Raw genomic sequence first — 17,336 nt, 5'->3', positions numbered from 1 at the left:
TTCCTAGGGCGGTATTCTGCAGCATCCATGGATGAGTGATGTGTTAGGTCCAGCCATTTGGAGGGGCGGGGGACAGCCCTAAACAAGTTGAAGCTTCATCTGCATCAATTGATTACGTAGGGCAGAGCTTAGGCTGCAGCAGTGATTGGTGGGACAGAGCGTATGCAGCAGCAGTGATTGGTGGGACAGAGCATAGGCTGCAGCAGTGATTGCGTGGGACAGAGCGTAGGTTGCAGCAGTGATTGGTGGGACAGAGCGTAGGCTGCAGCAGTGATTGGTGGGACAGAGCGTAGGCTGCAGCAGTGATTGGTGGGACAGAGCGTAGGCTGCAGCAGTGATTGGTGGCACAGAGCATAGGCTGCAGCAGTGATTGGTGGGACAGAGCATAGGCTGCAGCAGTTTGGTCCAACCCCATTGCTTGTAGCGGTTGTGCGGACCCCTTTCAGGACAGCTTTGAATTGCAAGGTCCTTTGGTGCAGTGAAGCCAATATGTGACAAAGGACGCTTTTCATCATCTGAAATACAAATGTTAAGCATTTAACTTTTCTATAATAGTTGGGAGTAGTGAATGATTTTATGCTGATTATAATAAAGTGATTACGATGGCATCAACTTTGGTATTCCCAATGGTACCATTGCCAGAATGCAGTAGACCCCATTATAGATCGCTGGGACCCTCTGGCTTCTGGTTACTAAGCCGGAAGAACCTATGGCCTTTACTGTATACACCACTTAGTACATCACATCAGTCCTTTCTTTTAGGGCAAGACGTTTGAGCTTAATGTGTACCCTGGGCAGCTCAGAGCAGCCTAACAGCACCTACTTACTCGCCCCAAGTGTAAATGATGGGGTGCAGAATTGTTTTTGTTTTTGATTGTAATGGCACAACTATGGAGCACCCTCCCTCAGACCATCTGCCTAAGAGCAGTTCTCACTTTTCAGAATGGCCTTAAACAATGGTGCTTCCTGCTGAATGAGCTGCTTTGGTGGTGACGCTGCATCTGTGATGATGACAGTAACATCACATTTTCATACAGTACCTCAAGTGGGATTCCTAATAGGTGGTTTATAACCCAACTGAAGGGTTCACCATTTTTCAACCTTGGATAGATGAAGGTTGTGGTTTGTAGAACACCGTATTAGCCACCGTCTCATTGGACCAATCCCTTCAGAGGATAAGCATGGAAGGTTGGCTTTTAATGAGCGGGGAGGCGTGTAATGAGCTGGGTGGCCAAGAATCTTCGGTGGCTTGGCCAGGTTGCAGATTTGTGTAGGTGTCTCTGGGGGGACATGGTAACCCAGCAGGCACACCCCATGGATAATAGAAGGTTGCAGTGGTGGAGTAAGGCTTTATAGCATGTTAGAAGTGCCATGAGAGACTTCAACCATCCTACCCCAAAGCAAAATCACTGTTCAACACACGAATAACATCACGTGGAAGCTGGTCTCACAGTGTAGCCCAGGGATGTCCAACTCCAGGCTCGAGGGCCGTATCCAGGCCGGGTTTTCAGGATACCCCTCATTAATATTCATGAGATAAATTTGCATACACTGATTCTAAATGCATGCACATTTTCCCTCAGGAATATTAATGTGGGTTATCCTGAAAACCCATCAGGATCCCAGCCCCTGAGCTCCGGAGTTGGACAACCCTCGTGTTGATGACAGTAAAACCATCCTGAAAAAAGAACAAGGGCACAAAACAAATCAAATCCCATCAGCGGTGTAAAATCATCCTATTAAGAGAGATAGGCCTAACTGTGGATTCTGGCCAGGGACCAACTTGTCACGGAGTCCACCAAGACCCACTAAGAGAAGAAGCCAATCAAAATATTGATATAAAAAAACAATAAAGCACTGAAGCCGGTCAGCTGCTCTATGAACTGGACGTAAGTACGGAGCTTACGGACCCGAATAAAGTAAAAGGCTCAGACTAGAAGGAAGTTTCAGGCTACTGCAAACTTTGAAAAAAAGTTCTGTTTCCATAAATGTTTCCATAAATCTTCTCTTCAGATTTTGTAGTTTAGAAGATTGGGGTTTGCTATCAGGAGGTGTTGTGTGCGGAGGAAAGAGTCCCTAAAGCAGACAAAAGACCACATAAATCGCACACTAATTGCAGGCTCAGTCTGATTAATAAGACACATATCCACATATTTACTAAGAACATAACATGTCAAATGTATAGTCCTGGAAGAGTGTTGAACTGACCGCTTAGTAAAGAGAGTGCACAGTCATGTCATCCTTTCATTGGCTGCACCTTGACTCTAGGATCACCTATAACCAGGGCTGCCTGACATATAAGTCTCGGATATTGCATAACACTAGTTATTTGGCTTCGTAACTTCAACTTCTGGGTGAGGCACAAGTCTCACTCAACAGATACCAACTAACTTTATTGATCCTCGAGATGGGGAAAAAACAAACACTCACTTTTAGCCTTTCAACATTGTGATCGAATTCCATGCTGAAAAGTATGGTGCGAACATATAACTCTACTAAGCCGGTCTACTGACACATCTCAGCAGCTGACTTGTAGTTTTTTAACATGGCAGTTACAAAGTGGCATGCGCATTCCTGCCAACAGCCTGATGGAACACAAACTTCTAGCAGGCTGGCTCTGCATTTAATCATGGCCATCCCCGAACCAAGACTCTATCATTGTGTGCCCCCAGATTCTGGTGACAGAATAAAATCTAAATATACCCCATGTCTTGTTTTGAAATGGTGGCCTCTGGGAATCTACAGTTATACGGCACAAAACATATTGATGTCATAATATGTTCAACTTGGTAGCTAGGTATTCATTTCACTGACAGGGCCTTATGTGTATCAGTATCTAGGGTTGGGCTTCATCCAAAACAACCATTTGGTCCAACCCAGAAACCGGCTTCCCCCTTTTGATCTCTCTGGCAAGGATCGTCACCTTCACCAAAGGGTGGGGGATCCCCCAGGTGGTTAGCTGGAAACCACTCGTTCTAAGCTGAGCTCTGCCATGGCAACGGGTGGTAATTAACAGACATTCTTAATGGAGGGCGGACAGGAGAGAGGGTGGAGTTAGAGTATTAAAGAGAGAAGCACCCATCCACAGAAGGGCTGCCCCCATCTTCAATAGTGCCAGGGCTCCCTCGCTTCCTATGCCCAAGCCCACCTCTTGCAGACAAAGCACTCTGGGAATGCTATCACCAGGAAAACAACTCTGAACAACACATCCGGGATTTGACCCCTTACAGTAGGTTAGAAGGGGATTCCCTCCTCTGCTAAATCATCTTTGGGCAAAAATTGTATTTCACCTACAAGATTATTGGGTGTACTGTTTGCCCCAAAATTCTCTTCAATGGAGGTGAAGACAAGGACTTCCAAGAAAGGAACAACCCATTTCCATAAAACATCCCATAGGAATATTTGGGGGTGATTTATTTATTTATGTATTTGTAGTACACCTGCAGCCTGCAGCATCAGATGCAGGCATAGACACAAGAGATGAACACACAAAACACGTGACAAGAAGATCTGCTGACTGTACAAGGACTACTGCAAGCTGAATTTGACAGCTCCTGCAAGGGCTCTCTGGAAACCTTCATGGCTGGGAAGTGCAAAGCATGGACCCACATTGCCCCTGCACACTCTGGATAGGTTTCCCCAGCAACCTAAAGTCAAAAAACCAGTTCTAGGCACTTTTTGCCCACTTTGATCTGTTTAAAAGCTGGTTTGATCATTTGGAGATGCTTTTCAAGCCACTGCAAGCACCCAGAGTTGCCTTTAACACTCTAGGCTTTTTTCTATCCACTTTCAAGCCATATATGCACTAACCAACCCCATCGCCTGACTAATCGCCAGTCGTTTTCAAGTCAGTCTCCACTGAACAACCACTCTCATCGTTGGACTTCTTTGAGCCAACTCGACTGATTCGAGCCAGCATCTCAACCATTGCCTGCTAAAGGACCTCAGCCACATCTCGAGCCAACTTAGCTGTCTTGATGACCATGATCCACTGGGAACAACCAACTCGAAACATTTCAATGCCAACTCAACCCATGATAAATTGCCTAGGAGCCTGGCTCAGCGCTGTCAATTCCCACAAACAACTTCATAGGGTATCTGAAGTGGTTCTGTCCACCAGACGTGCCTTAAAAGACCCTAGTGACTTCTAAGACTTCTGCCTTTTTCAAAATACACCTTCAGTAAACTTAACTTTGCTGCTAAAATGATTGCTTATGCACCCATGACCTCAGAATCAGAGTGCCCCCTTTCATCACAAAGACTACATGTTTTGTGTCTTTTCTTACAGGGGTGGGGTATAGTCGTTTTCATTAATGTTTTTATATTTTCAGTTGAAATAAAGTTTCCTTTTTGGATAGAACCTTCGTTGGACATCCTTTATTCTGGTACCCGAACACTATTGCTGTTGGATGCTTCCTTGCTGAAGTATATAGCCTCCCCTCAGCCCACGCCTATTTGACCTTTCTGATTGCGATCGCTTCCGGTTTATTAGCAGTGTGGGGCTCAGTATGAGTTGTATCCACTACTCATCCCTGTACTCCTGCAGAGCACTAGTCATTTTCGTCACAGGTGTGAACGTATCCTGCTTGGCTGTGGTGGAGTGGCGGGCAGAGCATGATGCAACAGCACATTCTAGAAACAAGAGGCCGGCAAGTCAGTGAAACCTCTCACCCTGACTCTGTGGCTCCTCTCTGCCTCGAGTGAAAATAGCCCCTAAAATATAAATAAACAAATAGTTTGGGGCATTGGGTCTGGGAGTTAAAAAGACCCCAGAATGCTTGAATGATGCTCATGGCGTCACAAACATTACAGAAAAGCCTGTGGGAGAAGTATGTGCATTCCTAAAAGCAATGCACTAATGTACAGGCAACACTGCCTCAGGAAGTAAGACACCCAGGCAGGGGGAAATAGAGACATACATACCACCAGGAAACACACTTTGACCTTCATTGGTGGAAAATAGGGAAGCATCAGGTATATTTATCAGGTATATTTATAAGCTACTTTTTTATAATAGATTTACAGTCACTGTTGGCTTGATTCTCTTGGGCGATTCCTTTTATTCTTTAGGTTCTTGCTGTGATCAGCACTGTTGGTACCTATATTGTGACTGCAGCAATACTTGTACTTGATTTTTAGCATCAGTTTAGTACCAATCGTGCGCTCACAGTCCTTCAGAAAAGAAAATATTCACTTTCAGACTTGATTGTAGTATTTATTGTATTTTTTATCATACAATACCTTGTTTTTCCAAAATCAAAATGAGTCTGTATTAATTTCATACATTTTCCAAAATGTATATTTATAAACTAGGTGAACATCATTGCTAGTATGTACTTCTTGCCTTTTAGTACTTAAATAAAAGTGTCCCTTTGAAAGAATTAACAAAGTAGTTCCCTATTCTTTAGTCATGGGACACTGCCTGCAGCTGCAACAGGTTGGCAGTCAGTAGAATGTCATCTGTCTTTCTATTTACATTGCAATTAAAGTCAACACCAATTTTCCTCAAATTGAGAACACACACGTTGAAACATTCAGCCAGTGAGCCCAATAAGTGGGTTACAGAAAAGCAGTGGGGCAGGGTTTATTAGGGTGGGGGGGAGGGCTTGCCAAGAAGTCTAAACAGGGTTCTCTGGCATCTTGTTTGCATGTGGCCACACCACACACAAAGTACAAACAATAAACACTAACAAATAAACACCTACTGGCCGGCCATCCTCCCATCAATGAATTCAAATGAAAGAAGTGTGGCCAAGTTCTATGTCTACAGAGGGTGCCTTAAGAAAGTAAGTGTCCAGGCAGGAAGTATGGCTCCAGTTCTCAGGGGTGAGCATTCAGAGGTCAGCACTGACTCTTTCTCCACAGGCCATGGCACAACCCTCTCCATCCATGAAACTGATCCTGTGAGCATGCAGAGGTCAGCGCTGACTCTTTCTCCACAGGCCATGGCACAACCCTCTCCATCCATGAAACTGATCCTGTGAGCATTCAGAGGTCAGCGCTGACTCTTCCTCCACAGGCCATGGCACAACCCTCCCCATCCATGAAACTGATCCTGTGAGCATTCAGAGGTCAGCGCTGACTCTTCCTCCACAGGCCATGGCACCACCCTCTACATCCATGAAACTGATCCTGTGAGCATGCAGAGGTCAGCGCTGACTCTTCCTCCACAGGTCATGGCACCACCCTCCCCATCCATGAAACTGATCCTGTGAGCATGCAGAGGTCAGCGCTGACTCTTCCTCCACAGGTCATGGCACCACCCTCTACATCCATGAAACTGATCCTGTGAGCATGCAGAGGTCAGCGCTGACTCTTCCTCCACAGGTCATGGCACCACCCTCTACATCCATGAAACTGATCCTGTGAGCATGCAGAGGTCAGCGCTGACTCTTCCTCCACAGGTCATGGCACCACCCTCTACATCCATGAAACTGATCCTGTGAGCATTCAGAGGTCAGGGCTGACTCTTCCTCCACAGGCCATGGCACAACCCTCCCCATCCATGAAACTGATCCTGTGAGCATTCAGAGGTCAGCGCTGACTCTTCCTCCACAGGCCATGGCACCACCCTCTACATCCATGAAACTGATCCTGTGAGCATGCAGAGGTCAGCGCTGACTCTTTCTCCACAGGCCATGGCACAACCCTCTCCATCCATGAAACTGATCCTGTGAGCATGCAGAGGTCAGCGCTGACTCTTTCTCCACAGGCCATGGCACAACCCTCTCCATCCATGAAACTGATCCTGTGAGCATGCAGAGGTCAGCGCTGACTCTTTCTCCACAGGCCATGGCACAACCCTCTCCATCCATGAAACTGATCCTGTGAGCATGCAGAGGTCAGCGCTGACTCTTTCTCCACAGGCCATGGCACCACCCTCTACATCCATGAAACTGATCCTGTGAGCATGCAGAGGTCAGCGATGACTCTTTCTCCACAGGCCATGGCACCACCCTCTACATCCATGAAACTGATCCTGTGAGCATTCAGAGGTCAGCACTGACTCTTCCTCCACAGGTCATGGCATGAGGGCCCCACGCTACTGCTAACCTGCAGCCACAGTGCATTTCTGCAGAGGACTTGTTAACAAGCTGTAGAAACCCACTGCTCTTTCTCTTAAAATCAGATCTGTAAATATCCTTCATACCAGACATAATGTGCAGTGAGTCCACTACACAACAGGTCATTGAACATGTTACAGTCACGTGAAGGGCAACATGATTTTCATTCCTGACTGCATGTATGCAGGTATGGAATTGCAGGTAGAGGTCCATATTGGCTCTTGGGTGCTAATAAGCCCCCCTACAGCACTTTCTTGCTTAGACGGGTTCAAGAAAGCCGTTCAACCAACCTGCTGATGTATGATTCCAGCAAGATAATGAGAGTATCACCACACCCAGCTGACATCTGACATCATGGGCTTGAGAGGCCATGGGAACTACTATTGCTGGTTCTTAAAGAAACAGAACACAGTTGTGATAGTTCTTGCTTGATCGTTTGGCTCTTTTATGTTAGGTTATGCCAATATAAATTGTAAAGCACCACTCACACCAAAAAAGGCATCATGGCGCTCAGACAAACTGAGTAAGGGACAGCAGAGGTGGGGGGGAAAGGTTTTTAAAGCAGAAAGGTTTTCAGATGACGCGGAACAGTGAATGATTTTTAGTGGCTCGAAGAGAGCGAGCAAGCTTGTTCCATAATAAAGCAGCAGCTGCAGAGAAAACCCGACCACCACTTCTAGAGCCGTGGAAGCGCAGAACCTTCCAGTACCAGCCTGCTATCAAGGAAAACAAAGGAGAGGCCCCACAAATGATCACAAGGGAGCCGGATCTATCTCCAAATATAAGATATTGTGAGAACTGGACCTAGGATTTGCTGTGGCAACTAGGCCAGAATATGTTCATACAGGAACTGCAATAGAGCCGCAACCCACTTTCTCTGGTTGCTTATTGTCAAGCATGCCGCTGCCTCAAGAAAACGAAATACATATAAAAAAAGGATCCTAAAATATCCTGAAAACTGTAACTATCAGCCAATGCTTAGAAAGGGATCCTTATCATGTGTGGCAACAACCTACCACAAGCAGTCTGTCTTTGGACCATTGACTATTCCCCCACATTGATGAAGAGTTATGCACTCCTAATGGGAATATGTGGCATCTGCCAACCAGCTCTTCCCAGAACAAAAAACAGAGGCAGGACCTCACTTAGGGAACACAGGAGTCAATTTGATAAGGACGCAAAATGGTCTACCCAGCTGCCATATTGGCTGGAGATAAGAAGCACGAAGAAAGCTTCCCTTATTCTCGTCCTACTGCCACTTGCCCAGAAGAGTTTCTTTCCTTACGTCCGGCTCGTGTGCCAAATTCAGCCTAGAAGAAACTGCACCACCTTGTGTTGGGGTTCTGCTTATTTAGTATCCCACACAGTACCTTTTCCTGCTGCCACCTTTCCTTGTGGGAAGCTAATACCTGTAAATGATCCTGACACAGTGTCTTCCTCCTCAGTGCTAGAGACACCAACCAGTGTGGCAATTTCTAGCAGTGTGAGCACCATAGCGTTTTAGTGGGTGCTTCTGAGTTGTGGTGGTGGTGACAAAGGCAGTGGAAGGAAAGATCCATGAAAAGAGTGAGGCAGATCCCAAAAATCATACTTTCACGGCCACTGGGAGTAATAACGTGCGTTTGCAAGAGTGGTTGTCCCAGAACAAGGATCCTGGCCCTTCAACTGACCGTTCTGCCTTAACGTGCAAGTAATTTTGGTACTTTGTTAAAAGCCGGCTAGGTAATCAATATCATGAGCTAGGTAGGTCAGCTCTATGACACAGAATTGATTTCTAATATAGGCACAACATCCGCTCCTGCTCACCCCTCATTGTTCACGTCCACTGAGCTCTTGGGAAATGGTGAACATGGCCTTGTTTTTTACCATTTTGCTCATGCTCAATGGTTGGATCAAACTGACAACATGTTTGGTAGCCTCGTGGCAAGGGCGGTTGAGCCTTGGAGTGCCTACCCCTAGTCTACACTTGCAATGTAGTGTTGCTAAATAACCAGCACCTAAATGGATACAGGAATCTCACCGCTCCTGTGCCGAGGTAAATTTGGAACAACCACATATGTGCCCACATTTTCACATATATTGGTTTCGGTGGTAAGATAACCACATACCACCTAATAAGGGATGCCTTTTTGCCGGATTAATATAGATTATATGAAAGTCTTTACATACGTTTTAGACGGAGCGTTACAGAAGATTTAGTCAAATTTGACCATCTTCACCTAACTCTTGAGCTTATCCCAGAAGGCAAAATAGACACCCCTACACATTTCGCTTATGGGTGGCTTTGGAGTAGATTAAACATTTATTTAACCCTAGCCATCCTAAATGCAGGGAAAGGGATAAATAAAGGGTTAATCTGCTAGAAAACAACCTGCAAGTGAAAAGTATCGGAGTTCATGAACAGGTTCAGAACAACAAAACCCATGAAATTCATTGAAAAAAACTCTAGTTGAAGTGACGTTAAGGTGCTGGTTTAATGCAACAAAAACCCTTGAAATTTGGCAGGTGTTGGAAGCTACCCCACCTTAACGATTGCACAGCCCCTAAGCACACTGATGACATCACAAATTACATTATATGAGAAATCAGTTATGACACCACTTATTAACTCCTCAATGACCTTACTGTTAGGTGCTAGCAATGATGTACCATTACCTACTGTATTATGTGACATCATCCCTGCAGGGTGAGGCTTAGGGAGGTGAGGCCGCTACCCGAAAGTCCACCTGGGGGTTTTACTGCGTGGAAGGTTCGCATGGAGAGGGAAATCTCCATGGGACCAGAGATGACTATCCAGGGAGAACGCGCTTATGTCCACTGGACAGTAATCCCTATCTCAGCTACTTACGTTATCCAGACTCCACCTACCCCGCACACTTCTATATGTCTATGTAGGGTAGATGGGATCACTCCTTCCGGAGATACTGAGATGAGGAGGCATATGGTTGACTTAGGGAAAGCACACTCAGAAACTCAAATGAAGAAGAACACTGGCAACCTAGTGAAGAGTGAGAGCATCACTGAGACGAGGGCAAAGTGCGGAGTAATGTGGAATACCCCACGGAACAACATGAACAAACTAGACAACCTAAACCAACTGAATTGCAGCATATAATAAAAGGGGAAGAAGGACTTAGTTTGGAGTGAAGCCTATCCTGGAGAAACCAGGGGATTCGAAGGCAAGAGGAGAAGGGAGGCCAGGAGAGCACGAACCGAGACACTTATCCGAAGGCAGAGGCATCTCCTGAAGGTCTGCCGTGGATAGAGTGGCAGACGAGCAGACCCCCGGGCAGCCAGCCGGTCGAGGACACTGGTGTACACGCTCACAGGGAGATGCCGTAGTAGCACTGCAGCCCCTGTAGAAGTCAGAAGAAGTCTGGGCGGTCGGAGAGATCCACAGACAACCGGAGAGCACCGGTTAGCACCCTTTAAAGCACTGGGTGTCCAGGAACAGTTGGTGGGAGCCCGAAGGGCGGATGACTAACAAAGAAAGGGTCTGGGACCCCCAACATGTAACAAGCAACCTCCTAAGCTTTATACCTCATTGCAGTACTTGGGAAAGGAGGTTCACAAATACTGCAAGCCAAAAGAGTACAGAAATAAGGGTCTGGGACCTGCAGCTGAAGTGTGAACTGTGGAGCAGATATACAGCCCCTGAAAGGGTAGTGAACCCGGGCTGTCCACTAGATTTGTAAAGCAGACAGATAGTCCTTAGCAGGTTAGTGAACCAGGGCTGTCCACTAGATTTGTAAAGCAGACAGATAGTCCTTAGCAGGTTAGTGAACCAGGGCTGTCCACTAGATATGTAAAGCAGACAGATAGTCCTTAGCAGGTTAGTGAACCAGGGCTGTCCACTAGATATGTAAAGCAGACAGATAGTCCTGAGCAGGTTAGTGAACCAGGGCTGTCCACTAGATATGTAAAGCAGACAGATAGTCCTGAGCAGGTTAGTGAACCAGGGCTGTCCAGAAGAAAGAGAAGACTGAGAAAGGCCAGGGAAAGGGAGACCTTCCCCCATCGTTTATTGAACTTTCTGAGAAGCTTGAGAAAAGCCTGGGAAAGTGAGACATTCCCCCATATTTTGCTGATTTTGCTGAAAAGCCTGAGAAACGTTAGGGGGAGGGAGACATCCCCCTGACATTATGAACTAGTACCTGAAGAGAGGGAGTCATTTCCTTGGTCAGGAAGACTGAAGAAAGCCAAATCCCAAGGATACCCTGGTGAACACAACTATGACCCATAAGGGCCATTTCTTCTGAACTAAGATTGGGTAAAAGGTTTCTGGAATGGTTTTAAAATATTGGAAATTATGAAATGACTCTATATTGGGATCGCTGAAACATCAGTTATTTCAACAAATAAGTGTGCACTTGTGGCCAATGATATGGAGATTATGCATGCATTGAATTCACTGCGCTTAAAGTCGGATAAGGATAATGGAACATTGAACAGTCCTCATGTATCTCCAGTATGGGAAGTAGACATAAAGTCACATTTAGACCAAGTGTCCTTTGTATCTGCTATACAAAAACTTAAGAGTGTTGAGGACTGATAATGAACTTGCCTATTACACTGTTCTTTTTAAAATGTAGTGTTGGTATCTCCCCCTTTTTAATATAGGAGGATTCTTGGTATGGGATAAGCTCACATTAAATCATTTCTAGAATTTGTAATAGTGATATTGAACCGCAAATGCATATTTTTGATAATGTGAAAGATGAAGATATTAGTAAGATATTTTTATATTTTATATATTATTTATTTCTATATTCTATATGAACTGAAGGCAAATCACGAAATGTAGAAATGATTAAATATTGATATCATGGATAATCACTTTGGATTTGGGTTCCTCTGTATCAACCTTTGCTGAGGGTGTGTTATTGATCAAAGACATTTTGTAGACTATTTATTTAGTGGTATGTATTTAAATGTGTATATTAATATTCTTTTTAAAAACTGTTATTGTGTATTATAATAAATAAATTAAATAGCCTTAAATTTTATAAAAACACTTAAGGCCGGAACACATACATTTCAACCAGAACAAAAAATGTTGCACTGGTGACAGCAATTTAAGAGCAACAAGGTCCAAACGCAGTTCTTGTTATCATCAGACAGTACACTGGAGTCGTTTCTGCACTTGTTACTAGATTCCATGCCATTTTTGCACTGATAAGTCTGTGAAAATGTCAGTGCAAAACTGCTCATCAACCGGGCTTAATAGCCCATTACTTATTCATTTAATGTGATCCGGAGATTAATGTGCTGGCGATGAGCCTTTCAGCTACTAACCTCTTTCATATTTCGCTTTCAGCTGCACGGAAAAGACATTGAAGATGTCATTAAAAGTGAAGCATCTGGTAACCTGAAGAAGGCCTACTTAACTTTAGGTAAATCCAGAATGCATGCCTTCTCCGTGTATGTCTTGTTCATAAAAGCCTTGTCTTTTCTAACGGATCTGCTCTTAGGTGCCTTGCTCTATGTTATGCTTTGCCACACCATAACAAAGCAGGGGCCATTTGATGTATTCAGAGGCACGGGACACTTTGATCGATTACTCCAGAGGAGGTGCAGAAGGGCAAACTGTGGGGCGGAAGTGCACGCCCATTTTCAAAGGAAGTTATGCTCAATCTTGCAAACCGGACAACGCAATTATAATATGTGGGATGCCAGCTTGGAAATTAAAGGGGTTGAAAAAGGCAGTGGCATTGCAGAAAGCAAAAGGAAGGCACAGGTTTTGAAAGACTGAATAAAAGCAAACATCACCACACTCCACAAATGAACGATCAGGTGGAAGGCTGGAAACTGCAGGCTCGTTAAACTGACCATCAACATTATTACCACTTGTAAAGAAAAACATATATAATTGAATCCTTTGAAATGTGTGATAACCAGGTCCATGACTGCACTGGAAGAAAGTAATGCTAACTAAGTGCATGACATTATAGATGACAGCGGAGCGAAGAACGAGACCTGCTAAGACAAAGGTAAATACTATGCTTCAATTTCATGCACCGGATTTGTCAACAAATTGAGCATCTTTGGGAAGAAGGCCAAGGATAGTAAATTGGGGTATGGTATGGTCAAGATTAGTATTAGGCTCCAGGGGTGCTTGTGACAAATTAATCCTGAGGACATTTTGATGACAAATGGGGGGCCCCTCATTGCTCTTCAATGCATTCATAGGTTGGATTTCATAGAAGCTCTTAGTAAGGCTCATGCGTTACTAAGAGTTTGTCAGTATTACTTCGGTAAGACCGCCAACCGAAATTGTCATTACCGGTAACAGGAAAGCTCTACATGAGTTAGAGCCATGCAGATCCCTCAGCTATTCCTCATTTTGGAGTACCATTAGACTCCATTGGAGAAATGAAGTCTTACTGGGTACTGGGTGATCCTCTTGCACTATTGATTTTTTTATCGGAAATTTCATCCACACAAAATCAGGCAGTTTCTAAGAGATTCAGATGCGAAATACACAATTTGGCAGAACAGTAATACATGCAGTGTTAGGAAATACTGCATGTTTTTACCATTACCGTCCAACTCTTAATGAGAAAGGTATTTGCAGATTCTATGAAGAACTGTCCTGATTTGGGATCCTGGAAGAAGATGCTAAGCATTATGTACAGGGTCTGGAGTAGTGGTCTATGAGATGCAAATATAGACTCAACATAGTCAAGTGAAAATCAATTTATTTAGACCACACAACTCATTTCTAGAAAAAAAGGCCATTTCTGAAAAGAATGTCAGATGACTGCACAGCGTCTGAACTATTTAACAAGACCACAGGGAGAGCAGCATGCATGTTTGTGTGTTAAAGGAGAGAGAATTCATACAATAAACATAATCTCCAAAATAATGGCCTATTTAGGATGTCATGTGGCCACCAAAATACCAACAGATTGAAGCAGGTCCTACTGTATATGGTCTTGCAAAGTAATACATTTTTCAAACTTTAAGACATAAAAGGAGAGTGTCAGGATAATGGACCTCATTACAAGCTTGCCGTAATTACGCATGATAATTCTGACAAAAGTGTCTACTGTTACTAGCCGTAGTAATGGGTTTACCACCTCAGAACTGGAGTTAAATACTCCAGATTCTGAGATTTTGTCAATCCCATCATGGAGTCCCATTAGGGCTTTGTGATGAACGGAGGAATTACCGCTATTAGTAAGGCCACTTGTGATACCTGCTCAGTTTTTCTGGAGGAACCACCATGTGCTGGAGGTATTTCCTCCTATTCCCCTCAGAATTTGGCAGAGCAGTAAAATTGGCAGTAATTCCGTTGCCATCAATATTGACCACTTTCACCAAACTTGGAATGAACATGAATGTATGCAATATTAATTTCCTAAAGAGTATAATCACAACGAAGCATTTTTTAGCATATGATTAGACCTGGAATTTAAGGTTCTTCAATGATACTGAACCAGTAATGTTCAGAGGTAATATTCAACGTATTGAACAGCCTCCTACAGGAGACGTATATACATATATATATATATATATATATATATTATATATATATATATATATATATATATTCAGTGAACAAACATTATTAAAGGGACGGGATGTTATGGTTAAGTTGCACTAATAAAAAGCTATAAAAACGTTGTTAAAGGGACATTAAGGAAAAAACCCAGAAATTTGCCAGTTATGGTAAGCTAAGCAAACATAACTCGTGCCACCACTGTGCACTGCTAAAACGAAACCCAGGACATCAAAGATGACATTGCAAATGTCATTGATGACATAACTGATGACATCACATGTCTGTGCCACTTGTTTTTGTTCACTTACATATCCAAGTGAGGCTGTTTTGTTCACTGACAGTCAGAATATGAACATTGAAAAGGTGCTATATATCCAGACGTTAATCTATGTTCTTGAATGTTCTTAAAGTACTTTCCTTAGGGTTTGGTCTCAGCTCATGGTGCACATATATGGGGCAATAATACATAATGATGAATTATAATGTTATTGACATTTTTTGGTGATGTTGTTTCTTTCTTCCTTAGTTTAGTTTCCCTATATGTGCCTCTGATTTGTATGCATTGTGGGTCTTCATATGTAGTAGTTGTACTAACACAAGTATGTAGTAAATCTTGAATTATTAGCTATTTATTCCATGTTTAACATTACTCCAAACTCTTGATATGGTGGCATTCATAATTTTACTATCCAAAATGACAAGATTATAAATAGTGTACTTCTATGGTGCATGCTGCAGTCATTGGGCCTCATTACGACCCTGGCGCTAAGTGAAAAACGATGGCGGTAAATGGTTACCGCCATCGTTTTCCGCCAGGTCCGATCATGACCCGTGACCGTTAACTACGATGCCATTAGCGGCATCGTAGTTAACGCTGCCGCTAACTGCGCCAAGGGCGCGCGCACGCAACCTCCCACACCGTACTTAGCGCCATGGCGGAAAGGTACGCGAATGCCGACCCAAGTGGACATGCACCTAACTCCATCACCCAGCCCGTTAAGTACCTTTCCGCCATGGTGCTAATTACGCCATCGCGAACCAACCGTAAAGGGCCATGTAAAGTGAATGCAGCTGCCACAGGTGCACAGAAACAGCACAGGTGAAGGCAATACAGACTCAGGAAGTACAAAAAGAGCACACCCCACCCTGTCCCACACCCAGTCACACTCCACAATGATACCAATACGACTAGCAATGTTGGGGCTGGAGGACCTGATAGCAATGCAAGTGCTACAACAGCAACAACAACAACAGGCAGCACAGAGGAGATGCAGGAGGAGAAGGAGGGCAAGGCAGGCCCAGCAAGCCCCACCAGCACAGCCAGTGCCACCACGCAGGCAGCCCCCAATCCCACGCATCAGAGCCAATCCATTCAACCTCACTGCTGAGCAGATCCACACCCTGTACCGTTTGGACCGGGACACCATCACCGCCATCGTAGACATGACACACAACAACATCGTCAGCATGATAGAAACTCCAACCACCATCCCACCCCTACTGAAGGTAGTGTCTGTACTCCACTTCCTGGCCACAGGCACCTACCAGCACACAGTGGGGCACTTGCATGGCATTTCACAACCATTATTCTCACAAACACTCATCCAAGTGCTCGATGCCCTCCTCAAGCACACAGACGACCACATCTCATTACCACGGACTGCCCAGGAGATTGCAAACACCAAAGTGGGTTTCCATGCACTAGCCGGCATACCCGGTTGCATTGGTGCCATCGACTGCACCCATGTGGAATTGGTGGTTCCACGTGCCATGGAGGTACCGTACCGCAACCGGAAACAGTTCCACTCAATCAACGTGCAAATGGTCTGTGACTCCAACAAGATCATCACACATTGTTGTGCCCGATTCCCCGGATCAACCCATGATTCTATGGTCCTGAGGAACGCCACAATACCACGCTACATGGAGTGACATGCAGGCCCAAGATCCTGGCTACTCGGTGAGTCCAATGTCATGGAAGTGGGCAGGTGAATGACGTACCGATGCATACTCCACCTGGCTGAAAGGGGGGGGGGAATGATGCATACTCCACCTGGCTGAAAGGGGGGGGGGGGTGATGCATACTCCACCTGGCTGAAAGGGGGGGGGGAATGATGCATACTCCACCTGGCTGAAAGGGGGGGGGAGGAATGATGCATACTCCACCTGGCTGAAAGGGGGGGGGGTGATGCATACTCCACCTGGCTGAAAGGGGGGGGGGAATGATGCATACTCCACCTGGCTGAAAGGGGGGGGGAATGATGCATACTCCACCTGGATGAAAGGGGGGGGGAATGATGCATACTCCACCTGGCTGTGAGTAGCAGAGAGAACGGAGACAGAGGATACCCTGAAGCAACCCATACTCCACCCAACACCAGTAAAGCCAATAGCCAATGTATGCAGCCCTACCATACATTGAATGGGGTTGTGTCCCAACCATGACACAACCATCTGCAAGTGCATTCTACCAAATCAGACCACATTGTCAACAATGAAAAGCACCTACATGCACGTCACCAAACACCATCAACCGATAGGCCTGTCCCCCATAACTGCCCACGAAGGAGGCACATGACGGACAGAAACATCAACACACCATTACACAGACAGCAGGGCCCCCAAAATGTCCCTGTCTACATCAGCATTGCTCACTGGGGTCATGATGAGGCCCACAGCAATGTTGCAATGATGTGCGCATTGCCATCACAGGACATGTGCCAGGCCAACTAACCAAACGGCATGAACGGACACAGTGGATGGGCACT

General features: G+C 45.0%; 1 protein-coding gene across 1 annotated transcript in view; it reads left to right on the top strand.

Annotated features, from left to right (window-relative positions):
- ANXA13 (annexin A13) overlaps nt 1–17,336 on the top strand; it is a 184,603-nt gene that overhangs the window by 136,811 nt on the left and 30,456 nt on the right. Inside the window, exon 9 of the mRNA XM_069621588.1 lies at nt 12,382–12,457. Within this exon, the coding sequence (XP_069477689.1) occupies nt 12,382–12,457 (76 nt within the window). The remainder of the gene's footprint in view (nt 1–12,381; nt 12,458–17,336) is intronic.

Source organism: Ambystoma mexicanum, chromosome 5q (genome assembly GCF_040938575.1).
Source record: "Ambystoma mexicanum isolate Mex_15411 chromosome 5q, UKY_AmexF1_1, whole genome shotgun sequence".
Taxonomy (NCBI): Eukaryota; Metazoa; Chordata; class Amphibia; order Caudata; family Ambystomatidae; genus Ambystoma; species Ambystoma mexicanum.
This window is presented reverse-complemented; position numbering and strand designations above follow the sequence as displayed.